The sequence below is a fragment of the Moschus berezovskii genome, chromosome 1 (assembly GCF_049115385.1).
Source record: "Moschus berezovskii isolate FMDL1 chromosome 1, NW_MosBer_1.0, whole genome shotgun sequence".
Classification (NCBI taxonomy): Eukaryota; Metazoa; Chordata; class Mammalia; order Artiodactyla; family Moschidae; genus Moschus; species Moschus berezovskii.
The window spans coordinates 55,177,053-55,192,645 of NC_142460.1; the positions used below are offsets into that span (position 1 = coordinate 55,177,053).

The 15,593-nt window shown below is 34.9% G+C and overlaps 1 protein-coding gene across 1 annotated transcript in view; it reads left to right on the forward strand.

Annotated features, from left to right (window-relative positions):
- The window catches only part of CHMP2B (charged multivesicular body protein 2B), a 35,143-nt gene that overhangs the window by 15,068 nt on the left and 4,482 nt on the right, over positions 1-15,593 (forward strand). Inside the window, exons 2-4 of the mRNA XM_055425979.2 lie at positions 6,098-6,189; positions 10,387-10,581; positions 14,110-14,212. Of these exons, the coding sequence (XP_055281954.1) occupies positions 6,098-6,189; positions 10,387-10,581; positions 14,110-14,212 (390 nt within the window). The remainder of the gene's footprint in view (positions 1-6,097; positions 6,190-10,386; positions 10,582-14,109; positions 14,213-15,593) is intronic.

Below are 15,593 nucleotides of genomic sequence, written 5' to 3' on the forward strand. Positions count from 1 at the left end.
TTAAAGGTTGACAATGTACTTTTATATATTAAATGTTCTTAGAAGCCTTGAAGCAAAAAAATTGGTTTAAAAATTTTCAACTTGAACATTTCCCAAATATATTTGCCTACAGATTATCTCCTTCCTCTTTTTTAAGTAAAACATGTTTCCCATCCAGAAGCTCTCTTCTCATCTGCTATGTAGATATCGTATGGTTTCCTATTCCTGTGTGTAAGGAACATATAGAATGTATCTTTAGTAAATCCTGCCTGTGAGATGTCCAACAATATAACTTAATTGAGAAACAGAGTAAGTAAAGGAGGAGAAATAGATGTTTTGTAAGGAGGACTGTGAAGAAAGCTGATCGCCGAAGAATCGATGCTTTTGAACTGTGGTGTTGGAGAAGACTCTTGAGAGTCCCTTATACTGCAAGGAGATCCAACCAGTCCATTCTAAAGGAGATCAATCCTGGATGTTCATTGGAGGGACTGATGCTAAAGCTGAAACTGCAATACTTTGGCCACCTCATGCGACGAGTTGACTCACTGGAAAAGACTCTGATGTTGGGAAAGGTTGGGGGTGGGAGGAGAAGGGGACGACGGAGAATGAGATGGCTGGATGGCATCACCGACTCTGTGGACATGAGTTTGAGTGAACTCCGGGAGTTGGTGATGGACAGGGAGGCCTGGCGTGCTGTGATTCATGGGGTCGCGGAGAGTCGGACATGACTGAGCGACTGAAAAAAAAAAAAAAAGGAGGATATAGGAGCTCTGACATTTTTAACTTTTATTCAGTCATTGTAGTTGATTTTATGTAATGACTTGAAATGTTTTTCATTCTGTTTAACAGTATTATTTGTTGATATCTGTCTCTGTAAGGATTATGTCCCTGATAACTTTATTTTTTGTTTTCCTACAAGCTTCACCGTCAGAGGCTTTGGAATCAGAATGCCTTTGGGGTGAAGCCTAGCACTTTTTCTCCCTTGGGCAGATTACCTCACCAAATACCAATTCCTGCCTCTGAAACAAGTGAAATAATAGTACCTACCTTTGGGCGTTGTTGTGAAGCACTTAATATACCTATTACTCAGTATAATTAGTTATTTTTATTCTGAGTAAAGTTTCATTATAATAAGAAATGTGTAGAATATAAGTTGTGATGCTCTGTGACTACAAAAGATAATGGTTGCTGGCTTTACTGTTATTTTAATTGAGTTGACATTCACTTAACATTAATCATTTTTTTTTTTTTTTTTAGTTTTTAATATTTATTAGCCACATAAACAATGATTGAAAGAAATAGGTGAAATTAATTTTGATAATATATTTTAACTCAGTTTATCCCAAAGAGTATCATTTAAATTTATAATCAATTTAAACATTGTTTTTTTTTTTTTTTTTTTTTACCTTTCATTAATATATTGGTTGGTTTTGCGATACATTGACATGAATCCGCCCCGGGTGTACATGTGCTCTCCCTCCCGAACCCCCCTCCCACCTCCCTCCTCCCCATATCCTCCCCACATGTCATTCCCATGCACCAGCCCCAGGCATCCTGCATCATGCGTCGAACCTGGACTGGTCACATATGCTAATATACATGCTACAATGCCATTCTCCCCAATCATCCCACCTTCACCCTCTCCCACAGAGTCCCAAAGACTGTTCTATATGTCTATGTCTCTTTTGCAGTCTCGTACACAGGTTTCAGGTTTCCATCTTTCTAAATTCCATATATATGCGTCAGTATACTATATTGATGTTTTTCTTTCTGGCTTACTTCACTTGTATAATTGGCTCCAATTTCATCCACCTCATTAAAACTGATTCAAATTAATCATTTTAAAGTGAACAGGTCAGTAGCATTTAGTACATTCACAATGGTGTATAACCACCATCTCTAGTTCCAAAACATTTTCATCACCGTAAAATAAAGCCCTGTATCCATTAAGCAATGACTCACCAGTCCCCCCTCTCCCCAGTTCATAGACATTTGGGTTGTTTCTACCTTTTGATTATATTAAATAGTGCTGCATTTGTGTAGAGTAATGGTTTAGGTACTTTTTTTTTCAGTTCTTTTGGGTAAATAGGAGGGAAATTGTGAGGTGAGTTGGTAATTTTATGTTCAGCTTTTGAGAAACCACTCAACTTTTATCCACAATGGCTGAAATAATTTACATTCCTACCCACAAGAAGAACTAAAGAACCTCTTGATGAAAGTCTAAGAGGAGAGTGAAAAAGTTGGCTTAAAACTCAACATTCTGAAAATAAAGGTCATGGCATCTGGTCCCATCACTTCATGGCAAATAGATGGAGAAACAATGGAAACAGTGATAGACTTTATTTTGGGGGGCTTCAAATTCACTGCAGATGGTGACTGCAGCCATGAAAATAAAACATGCTTGCTCCTTGGAAGAAAGGTTATGACCAACCTAGACAGCATATTAAAAAGCAGAGACATTATTTTGCCGACAGAGGTCCATCTAGTCAAAGCTGTGGTTTTTCTAGTAGTCATGTATGGATGTGAGAGTTGGACTATAAAGAAAGCTGAGCACTGAAGAATTGATGCTTTTAAGCTGTGGTGTTGGAGAAGACTCTTGGTTATAGCCATTTTGGCAGATGGGAAATGGTTTCTGATTTCCCCAATGAGTAGTGATACTTTGTATCGTTACCAAATATCTGTTGGCCATTTATGTATTTTCTTTGGCGAAATGTCTCTGTAAGGTGTTCACTCATTTGTTGAGTTGTCCTTTGGTTTTGAATTGTAAGAGGTTTATATATGGCTTTCTAGACTCACATGTAATTGGCGTATATATTCTCCCATTTTCTACATTGTCTTGTCACTTAATAATGCCCTTTAGTCACAGTTTCTAGTTTTCAGGGAGTCTGCTTTATCTATTTTTTTCTCTTGTTGCTTGTGCTTTAAGTGTCATATCTAAGAATCCATTGCTAAATACCAAATCATGTAGATTTAATCCTATGTATTCTTCTAAGACTTTTATGATTTTAGCTCTTATATTTGAGTCATTCTTCTCTTTTGAGTTAATTTTTATATACTGTGTGAGGCAGGAGTCCAATTTCTTTCTTTCTTTTTTCTCATGTAGCTGACTAGTTTTCCCAGTGCCCTCTGATGAGGAGACTCTTCTATCTGTTGTAGTGGTGGTAGTTTTAAATTCTGCCTCTTTACTGAAAAGGTACTCTAGTAAAACGATTAAGACCACTGATTCAGGAGACAAAACTTGGATCCAAATCTGGCATTACTACTTACTACCTTTATTTTCTGATACGTATACAATAATAGAAAAACCAACTCCATGGCATTATTGTGAACATTATACTGAATTGTTTTTCAGTTACTAAGTCTTGTCTGACTTTTTGCGACCCTGTGGACTGGAGCACCCCAGGGTCCTCTGTAGCTCCACTATCTCCCAGACTTTGCTCAAATTCATGTCCATTGAATCTGTGATGCTGTCTAACCATCTCACCCTCTGTCACCCTCTTCTCCTTTTGCTTTCCATCTTTTCCAGCATCAGGGTCTTTTCCAGTGAGTTGGCTCTTCATTTCAGGTGGCTAAAGAATTGGATCTTCAACTTCAGCAGCAGTCCTTCCAATGAGTATTCAGAGTTGATTTCCTTTAGGATTGACTGGTTTGATCTTGCAGTGCAAGGGAATCTGAAGAATCGTCTCCAATACCACAATTCAAAAGCATCAATTCTTGGGTTCTCAGCCTTCATTATGGTCCAACTCTCACATCCATAAATGATTACTGGAAAAACTATAGCTTTGACTATACAGACCTTTGTCAGCAAAGTGATGTCTCTGCTTTTTAATGCACTGACTGGTTTTTTCATAGCTTTCCTTTGAGGTGGATGAAACTGGGGCCTATTATACAGAGTGAAGTAAGCCGGAAAGAAAAACACCAATACAGTATACTAATGCATATGTATGGAATTCAGGAAGATGGTAACAATAACCTTGTATGTGAGATAGCAAAAGAGACACAGATGTATAGAACAGTCTTTTGGACTCTGTGGAGAGGGTGAGGGTGGAATGATTTGGGAGAATGGCACTGAAACATGTATATTATCATATGTGAAATGAATTACCAGTCCAGGTTTGATGCATGATACAGGATACTCGGGGCTGGTGCACTGGGATGACCCAGAGGGATGATATGGGGAGGGAGGTGGGAGGCGGGTTCAAGATGGGGAACACATATACGCCCGGGGCAGATTCATGTCAGTGTGTGGCAAAACCAATACAATATTGTAAAGTAATTAGCCTCCAATTAAAATTTAAAAAATTAAAATAGAAAAAAAGCAGCAAGTGTCTTTTAATTTCATGGTTGCAGTTTTCCCCTTCTATTTGCCATGAAGTGATGAGAACAGATGTCATGACCTTAGTTTTTTGAATGTTGAGTTTCAAGCCAGTTTTTTCACTCTTCTTTCACCCTTGTCAAGAGGCTCTTTAGTTCCTTTTCACTTTCTGACATTCAGTATCATCCTCATATATGAGGTTGTTATTTCCTCTTGCGGTCTTGATTCTAGCTTGTGATTCATCCAGCCCAGCATTTCTCGTGATGATACTCTGCGTAGAAGTTAAATAAGCAGGGTGACAATACATAGCCTTGTCATATTTCTTTCTCAGTTTTGAACCAGTCAGTTGTTCCATGTAAGTTTCTAACTGTTGCTTCTTGACCTTCATACAGGTTTCTCAGGAGACAGGTAGGATGGTATGGTACTCCATCACTTGAAGAATTTTCCACAGTTTGCTGTGATCCACACAGTCAAAGGCTTTAGTGTAGTCATTGAAGCAAAAGTAGGTGTTTTTCTGGAATCCCTTTGTTTTCTCCGTGATCCAATAGAATGTTGAGAATTTGATTTCTGGTTTCTCTGCCTTTCGTAAGTCCAGCTTTTACATCTGAAATTTTTGGTTCACATACTGTTGAAGCCTAGCTTGAAGGATTTGGAGCACAACCTTGCTGGGATGTAAAATGAGTGCCATTGTGTGGTAGTTTGAACATTCTTTGGCTTTGGGGTGAAGACATCTTTTGCAGTTGTGGCCACTGCTGAGTTCTCCAATTTTGCTGACATGCTGATTGTAGCACTTTAACAGCATCACCTTTTAGGATTTTAAATAGCTGACCACATTTCATCAGGCCTCTTCACTATGACTTGGGTAGCCCAGCATGGCATGGTTCATAGCTTTACTGAGTTACACAAGCCCCTTTTCCATGACAAGGCTGTGATCCATGAAGGGATCACATACTTTATTTAAGGTACTTAGCAAGTTTCCTCACAGTGAGGGAACAGTTTGCAAACATTACCATCCATATCTGTGATCTTTTGAAGTAATCACTATTTAGTAACAATTAATCTAGATTATAGTCAATACTTTAATTCTTCAAAAGGTAAGACTGATGGATCCTCATGAATTGAGATAAATGAGAAAGACATTAACAGTAAATGGACACTTAAAATATATATCAGGTCATTGTGAATGTTATTTGCGCCTTCATGATGATTTTTATTTTGTAAGAAACTGAGGTTTAGAGTGTTAACTAACTTTACAAGAAACCGTCATATAATGATCCAGCAGCAGAGGTGTGATTCAAGTCCCTGTCTGCTTCATTGGAAGGCTGGCTGCTTCTCTTTACTCTGTTATAATGATGATGACTTAGTATAGAAAAAAGATTTAATAAACACATTGCCTGTCTTCCTTTTTGGAATTTCTTGTAATATTGAAGAAGGGAAGAGATGAAAAAGGTTGTGTGTGTGTGTGTTTGCTCGCTCGCTCGCATACATGTGACACATATATATATATCATAAAAGCAATGTATAATAATCAGTTCTCTAAGGGAGTATTTTAGTGTGATTTATATATTCTTTTTACTAAACCTCAGACTATAGTGTGTTTGTACTTCAGTGGTTTTTTTTTAATATAATCAATATTTATAATTCATTCTAACATTTGATTAATTTGTACTATATTGAAACAAAAAAATTTAACATCTTATAAATTTGGTTTTTTTTATTGTGGTTTCTAAGTCCAATATTTTAAGTGGTATTAAAGAAGATCTTACAATTCATACATTTAGGTTTCTTTTGTGATTCTCTTAGATGTAATAAAGGAACAGAATCGAGAGTTACGAGGTACACAGAGAGCTATAATCAGAGATCGGGCAGCTTTAGAGAAACAAGAAAAACAGCTGGTAAGTAGAACATTAAATTTCGGTTTAACTTTTCTAACAAATTTAGAAGTCAGTGTTGGAGTAATTAGCTAACTAGGAAAAAGACACATGGCAGGTGGTAAGTGATTTACTTTACTAAGAAATGGCATTTAATACCTTCCTGAAATTTCTGCTTACCTTTGTTTACTGTGTCATTCTCCTGATTTTTATCAGGAATCTTTATTCTGCTGAATATAAAATCAATTTATTCTTCTGTCTGTGAAAGACATAAATGCCTAGGAAGAAATATTGCTCAAAACATCCATCTTCTTCTCAATCAAGAGCAAAGATAAAATAGTCCTAGAAAACAAGAGACCTACATAATAATGTAAAGCAATTATCCTCCAGTTAAAAATAAATTAAGTAAAAAAAAAAGAAAATGAGAGGATTGCAAGAAAATAACTATGTTAACCAATGGGGTGTCTTACTTTATATTTTAACCTTTATTGACAATGTCTGTGATAATGAATATACTTTTAAAATAGATTGGCTATCTTTAAGTATTTTTCTGTTATGTTTTTAAATGTATATTGCTTAAAACATTTTTAAAAACCAACATCGTTGACGTATAGTTGACATGCAATTGATTGTCCATGTTTAAAACAAATAATTTGACACATTTTGACATATGTATTAACGCATGAAACCATTATTACAGTCAAGGTAATGAACATATCCATCATCCACAAAAGTTTCCTTCTTCCCTTTGTAATCGCTTCTACCCATCCCTTTCTCCCTATTTCCTCCTCAGTTAGGCAAACAGTGGTCTGTCATTGTAGATTTTACATTTTCAAGAATTTTATATAGATGAAATCATAAAGTGATTTCATATTTCTATGGCTTCTTTCATTCATAATTATTCTGAGCTTAATCAGTGTCATTACATGTATCATCATTTTTATTGATAACTGTTATTCTATTGTGTGGACATTGCAAAATTTGACTATCCGTTTACCAGCTAATGAACATTTGGGTCATTTCCCGGGTCATTTCAGGGTTATACTGATCCTGTGCTACTTTCATCATATTTCTGATATTTTTTGTTGCTGGTATATAGAAATATATCCATTTTTTTGTACATTGATCTTTTATTCTGTAACCTTCCTTAACGCACTTAGTCTAGTAGCCTTTTTGTACATTCTATTAGATTTCTACATAGACAATCATGTCATCTATATAAATAAAATTTTTCATCCTTTTATCTTTAAGTATATTAGCTATAGGCTTTTTGTAGAGCCCCTTTCTCAGGTTGAAGTTCCTTTGTCTAGTTGTTGAGAGTTTTTATCAGGAATTAATTTTGTCAAGTGCTATCTTTTTTTGCATCTATTGAGATGATAATTATGTAGTTTTTCTTCTTTAGTCTGTTAGTATAGTGAATTACATAACTGATGATTTTCCAAAGTTGAATCAAACTTTTGCTATTGGGATAAACTTCATTAGTAATGATGAATTTTTAAAAAAATATTTTATTTCAATTTGTTGACATTTTCATAAGTATCTCTGATCATAAAAATGATTAATTTGTAGTTATCTTTTTGTGTGGTGTCCGTGTGTAGTTTAACATCAGAGTACTGCTGTTCATTGGAAGGACTGATGCTAAAGCTGAAACTGCAATACTTTGGCCACCTCATGCGACGAGTTGACTCACTGGAAAAGACTCTGATGCTGGGAAAGGTTGGGGGCGGGAGGAGAAGGGGACGGAAGAGAATGAGATGGCTGGATGGCATCACCGACTCTGTGGACATGAGTTTGAGTGAACTCCGGGAGTTGGTGATGGACAGGGAGGCCTGGCGTGCTGTGATTCATGGGGTCGCGGAGAGTCGGACACGACTGAGCGACAGAACTGAACTGAACTGAACTGCTGACCTTAAAGCATGAGTTGGCCAAGTGTCCCTTTCTGTTTTCATTTACTGGAAGGGTCTGTGTATTTCTTTTTTAAATGTTTGATCAGTTTCATCAGTAAAGTCATTATAAGTTTTCTTTGTGGATAGCTGTTAATCTCTTTGTGGCTAGATTTTTAAATTCTAAAATGTTTAATTTTTAGAAAATAGGTATAGAATGGATCAAGCTTTCTACGCTTTGAAGGAAGTTTGGTAGTGCAGACCTGTCAAATAATTTGTTCATCTCTACTAAATTTTAAAATGTAATAACATTGTGTTTATAATATTTTCTTACTATTCTTTAAAATCTTTTGGTTGTTAAGTGATGCCCTCCTCTGCATTTTCAGTATTTGTCATTTGTGTATTCTCTGTCTCAGTTTTTTTCTCTCTTCTGATTGGCAGTGGTTTATCAATTTGATTAATTTCTTGTAAAAGAAAAAGATTTTGATCTCATTAATTTTCTGTATTTTTTCCCCTCCTAGTTTATAGATTTCTTCTCTTGTTTATATATTTCCTTCTTTCTATATACTTTATGTTTAATTTTCTCTGCTTTTTTCTACTTTCTCTATTTTGAAGCCTACTAGATACTCAGTTTTTCTAAATGTAAGCTCTAACACTTTAAATTTCTAGGAAATGTTTTTACTGCAGCTCACACATTTTAATACGTGCATTTTTATCTTATTAATTTCAAAATACGATCTCATGTGATAATATCTCATATCATTTTTTTTTTCTATGTTGTTATTGTTGTTGTCATGTACTGCAGCACGCCAGGCTTGCTTGTCCTCCACTATCTCCCGGAGTTGGCTCAAACTTATGTCCATTTAGTCGGTGATGCCATCCAACCAATTCATCCTCTGTCTCCCCCTTCTCCTCATGCCCTCCATCTCTACCAGCATCAGGGTCTTTTCTAATGAGTTGACTCTTTGCATCATGTGGCCAAAGTATTGGAGCTTCAGCATCAGTCCTTCCAATGAATATTCAGAGTTGATTTCCTTTAGAATTAAGTGGTTTGATCTCCTTGTTGTCCAAGGGACTCTCCAGAGTCTTCTTCAGCTCTACAATTGGAAAGCATCAATTCTTACATGACGTATTTCGAACCATGTTGCCTAATTTCTGCTTATTTTCCTTACTGCTTTCTAGTTTAATTTCACTGTACTTAGAGATCATACTTGTAGGATTCCAATCCTTTTATTTTTGTTGAGCCTTGTTTCCTGATCCAGAATGTGGTATATTTTCGGTAATTCCTTTTTTTTTTATGTGCACTTGCAAAGAATATGTTGGCGGTGGAGTTTTTAGTGAATGTTGGTTAGGTCTAGTTGTTGATAGTGCTTTTGTAAATCTGTATCTTTATAGTTTTTCTGTCCACTTGTCCTAAAACACAGCAGTATACTTAAGAAAGGAGTTGTTGATGTCCCTTCTGCTACTTGTGTCTTTGTCTGTTGCTCCTTTCAGTTGTATCGTTGCACTTCATAAATTTGGAAGCACTGTTTTAGGTGCATACACATTTAGGACTGGTTTGACACCTTTATGTATTAATTCCTTTATTACGAAATGCCCCCTTTTATTCTGGTAATATTCCCTTTTCTTTCTTTATTTCTCTTTTTTTTATCTAGTTAATGTAACCACTCCAAATTTTACTAAGTATTTGTATAGAATATATTTGTTCTATCCTTTTACTTAGCTTTATTTAGCTTTGTTTTGCTAATTAAAGTTGTTTTCTTGAGATAGCATATATTTTTACATTCTGAGAAGGAAATGGCCACCCACTCCAGTGTTCTTGTGTGGAGAATCCCATGGACAGAGGAGCCTGCCAGGCTACAGTCCATGGGGTCACAAAGAATCGGACATGACTTAGCAACTAAACAACATCTAATTTGCCAATCTGTCTCTTACTTAAGGTAGTAAATGGACCTTTTCATTGAAGATAGTTGTCTGTATTACTAGCTTCAAATCTACCACTGTACTCTTTTTTTTCTTTGCCATCCTCTACCAATTCCTCATTTGATTTTTTTTTTCCTACCTACTTTTGGACTGAATTTTTAAATTTTCTTCTGGGCTTTATGTGAGTACTGTTTTGTAGATGTGCCTTGCATGTGTAGAACACAGTACTAGTTCCGTCTTATCCATATAAACGTAAAACAATTTGCCCTCTCAAATGATTTTTTGTATGACTTTGTAAAAGCCTCTTTCTTTATAATCAGGGTGAAAGGGTATAATGTATATGCTTAGTCTATCTTAAATCACCGAGGACTCCCCCTTTAATGATCTTACTCCTTCTTTTTATTTCCTCTGTTAGGAATTAGAAATTAAGAAAATGGCCAAGATTGGTAATAAAGAAGCTTGCAGAGTTTTAGCCAAACAGCTTGTACATCTAAGGAAACAGAAAACAAGAACTTTTGCTGTAAGTTCAAAAGTCACTTCCATGTCCACACAAACAAAAGTGATGAATTCTCAGATGAAGATGGCAGGAGCCATGTCTACTACAGCAAAAGTAAGTGGAAACCTTTATATCCATAGCTTTGTGATTTCATCTGAGATGTTTAAATATAACATTCAAATTAGATTTAAAGCTCCCACTTTTATATATATATATATATAAATAACATATATATGGTACAGAATCTTTGTAATTTTTCATCAAATGAGTTATAATTAAACATAATCCAAATAAATATTTCTAGGCTTTTTATCAATTTGTTTTAATATAGAATTTTTGTTTTGGGCACTTCCACTCTTCCAGGATTACATGTAGCTTCTAAATTTTTTAAATTGACTTAAAACATTATTTAGTTTTTTTTCCTTAAATTTTAAAAAGATTTTGGGGCTTCTTATTTCATATGCTGTATATTTTGATATAATAATTTGAATTATAATTTTCTCTTGATTCATTTTCATGAATGTGTCAGAAAGATGCATGAGTGTTTTCAGAAGAATTTATCAGTTCATTTTATCAGGAATGTAAGTGTAACTTATATTCCTTATATTAAAAAAACTTAATGTTTTTACTGTAGAACTTTAAAGACTGTGAGCCTTTCAGACATTTAATAAATAGTGAGCTCTTTGATGTGTATTAAGAATTGTGAGAGACCGGAATAAATTCAAGACAAAGGCTCTGCTCTCACATATATTACATAGTTCATTTTGGGGGTGGGAGAAGGTTGAGATGTGCTAAAAAGGAAGCTTTACACTCTGCAACATTCTGTTCTCCATGTTTCAGTGAACTGCACAGATCCTTGAATAGATTGATGTGCAAGACTTTCTGGAAGACCAAAATTATCAATAGGCTTTAAATAAAGGGAAGAAAGAGTATGGATATGAAAAGCAAAAAGAAAAGATTAGCCACAGAGGAGAGAAAGTACAGGGTTATATATATTAGGAAAATAGTCCATAACCGTTAATTCTCATTATTTGCAGTAATTACATTCTATAAAGTTTGAGGAACACTGAATTAGGGAATATCGAGCCATTGTTCCTAGGGGAAAATGGAGGGTTAGGTTCCTGTGAACCTTTGATCACAGTTGTTGTTAATTTGTCTAGACCATACTTCAGTCCTATGCTTGGGGGAGCATTTTAAACAGTGAAATCACCAACCAAAAGGAAAAAAATAGACCACAAAGATGACACTAACTTACATTATTAGTGCTGAGTCAAGACGGCAGGGTGTCATCTTGGGAGACTTAAGCTGGAATTACGCTTGTTGGGCAACTCAAACTTTGTGCTACTCTGTGCATGTCCACAAACGAGTATAAAAGTACTGGAAGTGTTGACTTGAGGTTACAGATACATTTTAGTGAGTAGGCAAATTCACAAATGAGGTATCCAGAAATAATGAGGATTAACTAAAATTGCCTTTTGGACCACAGAACACATGAATAGAATGTGTCCATTTTATGTACAGTAAGTACAGTGGCACATTGTGTTCCTTAAAAAACAGATTGTTTCAAAGCTGTTTATTCTGAATAAAGCTCATTCTGTCGGTTTACTTACTTTTGATGGATCTTAGTCATTTACAGTGGAAATGCATGGTTAAGAGCAAAAATCTTTGTTTTCCATTTTTGGTTTTACGAATCGATAGAACTAAATGTCTGTCTAATTTGAAGATAAGGTCCTATCTGAAGATCACACACCTGAGCTGGATAACCTTTCAATAATGTTGAGGAGGAAGACAACTCATTTTGCAGTTTTCTACAAGTGATAGGGGAATAAAACATACCTAATATGGCCCTCCCATATAGCAATGTACGATTTAGAATTTTCACTTCAATTTAAAATTTGTTAATTCAAGAAATATTTGTTTAGGTCCTCTAAGTAGGAAGTATAATTAGTGATGGGGATGAAATGGGAAGCATAACCAGGCAGGTGCTGATTAAAGTCTATTTACAAAGCAGCCCATTTGAGAGGCAGTTTTAGTTCAGTGATTGGGCTTCCCTAGTGGCTCAGATGGTAAAGAATCTGTCTGTAATGCAGGAGATCCGGGTTCAGTCCTGGGTCAAGAAGATTCCCTAAAGAAGGGAATGGCTACCCACTCCAGTATTCTTGCCTGGAACATTCAATGGAGAGAGGAGCCTGGTGGGCCGCAGTCCATGGGGCCATAAAGAGTCCGACATGACTGAATAACACTTTTACTTTTTTTCCCTTTAATTCAGTGATTAGAAATATGAGCTTTGGAGTCAGATTACTTGGTTTCATATCTTTCTTGATAGCTGTGTGATCTCGACAAGCTTTTCATTCTTCATTTGTAATAGAGAGGAAATGGTAATACCTAGCACATAAAGACTTGTTAGGTTTAAATGTATTTAACTTTAAATCTTATTATATTGAATACATATAGTGCTTAGAACAGTTCCTGGCACACAAAAATAATATATATCAGCATTAGCTGCTCTGTTATCATTGTCAGTGTCGTAGTTGTTATTAGTATATTTTTGTAGCAGTACTGTAATTTGCAAGTAAAGTCATATAATTTACACCAATACATAAAGTAAACTTTTATCTTTAGTGAATAGGATTTAACAGGAATATCTATTCTAACCTAGGGTGTCAGAAACTGCTGCCCTAAGGTGGGAAACTGAAATCTGAAATATTTATAGTGAAAGCAAGTAAAGAAGAGCATTCCAGCAGAGGGACAGTGTATGCAGAGGTCCTGTGGTGGGAGGGAACACAGTACATTTAAGGAAATAGAAGATCATTGTACCTAGAGGGCAGTGGTACAGAATGAGACTGGCTTGTTAGGCAGGGTTAGGATGTTTGGTCTCACAGGTCAAGGTATGGAATTGGGTTTTCAATGCTAAGAACAACGCAAAGCCCCTAGAGAATTAGGTATGTGTGAGCTGGTGGGGGATGGGAGAGTACGGTGTTGTATTTGAAAAAATTATTTTGTCTGCAGCATGCATAAAAGACTGTGTATGCTTCCTCTCTTTGAACTGACATATTTTATATAACACACATATGATAAACACATATACCCAGATACATATAATAATATATTAAATATTTTGGCCATACTTGATATCATTAATTTGTTTTAACAAAATTAGTTGTGAATATAAAGTATTCACATATTTTTTGCAAAGCTCAGTGTTTTTATCATTTCTTGAAATCATGGTTTTAAATGAATAAGTTAAATATGTGTCCTTTAATTCAGACATGAAAATTTTTGGAAAAAAATTAATTTTTTTTTTTAATTTAGACATTACCTGCTTGCCACATAATAGGCAAATGTAGTTTTCCTATATGAGTAGCAATGGATTTTGTTAGCAGTATTTTTTTATTACATAATTATTTGCCTACTGTTCAGATGAGTTTTTCCACAGTGGTCTTTATTATGTAGATGTTAAGCAGATGGTTTCCAAATGAGTGGTTTAATTTTTTTTATAATATTAACACTTTCATGTTTGATTATGGCAGAATGTTTATCTTTTAAAAAACCTACCTTTATTGATGTGTTCCCTTTGAACTTATTCCATAGTAAAATTTTCATATTTATGTATGTAACATGACTATTTTCATCTGTTTAAAGACAATGCAGGCAGTAAACAAGAAGATGGATCCACAAAAGACATTACAGACAATGCAGAATTTCCAGAAGGAAAACATGAAAATGGAAATGACTGAAGAAATGAGTAAGTTTAATCACTTGTAATGAAATTTTCAGTTTTTTCATCTTTCAATTAGCAAGTTTATTTACTAACAACCTCATAGTCTCATCCATGAAGACACAAAATGAGAAAAGAAATAAGGCAGCTCCCTTCTAAATAGATGATTATATTGAAATTTCATCGAGTTTTTGTGTAAGGCTCAAAATTCTATTAACATTTAGCTGAAAGAAAAATGTAAAATATGTGATGGCCATATTTCTGTGCTATTTGGCCTCAGCAGTTTTACTTTATAGATTAGAGAATCAAAACCAACTTGTGAATAAAACAATGCTTCCTACTATAAGTTAGATAATTTAAGAGTTGTGTTGATTATTTCATACTGTAGAAGATCTGTAAATATATAGAAGATTTATTTATGTATTTTCTTATTATAGAAGATCTTATATATTTCATACTCTAGAAGATCTATTTATATTAGAGGTAGAGATAATGGAGCTCTTTCATTCTTTTTTCTTTTTCCCCCTCCAGAGTCTAAATTTAATATTTAATTTTCTTCTAGTTGAGTATAAACTACATACTGTGATAGAAATATGAGGAATAAGAAGAATATGGCTGTAAACAAATTTATCATTATACTACCTATAGTGTTAATATTTATTTCTTTCCTATATTTTATATATCTTATAAAGTGAGATGACATAGATGATTTTGAATCTTGCCTTTAAAAAACATAGTAGTATAAAACAAACATTTCCTCATAACCTTGAATTTTCTGGGTTTTTTTTTAATGGCTTTAATGTTATATAACATCAATATATCCTAATTTATTGAACAATTCTCATATTGGTTGGTAAGATTGTTTTAACATGTTCATTTTGTTTGACAGTCCTTTGATAAATATGTTTCTGTAATATCTTTGTCTGAATTTCTTCAGTGTTCTTAGACTATTAACTTTTATAAGACTTTGGGTTCAAATCAGTTCAGTTCAGTTGCTCAGTCGTGTCCGACTCTTTGTGAACCCGTGGACTGCAGTACACCAGGCCTCCCTGTCTATCACCAACTCCCTGTCCATTGAGTCGGTGATGCCATCCAATCATCTCATCTTGTCTTCCCCTTCTCCTCACGTCTTCAATCATTTCCAGCATCAGGGTCTTTTCCAATGAGTCAGTTCTTTGCATCAGGTTTCCAAAGTATTGGAGTTTCAGCTTCAGCATCAATCCTTCCAATGAATATTCAGGACTGATTTCCTTTAGGATGGACTGGTTGGATCTCCTTGCTGTCCAAGGGACTCTCAATTTGGTTCAAACTACCAGATTATTTCAGAAGGACTATCCAATCTTTATTTCATCGATAACAAATGAGTGACCCTTCACAGCACCCTGGTCAACATTGAATTCTTACTTGT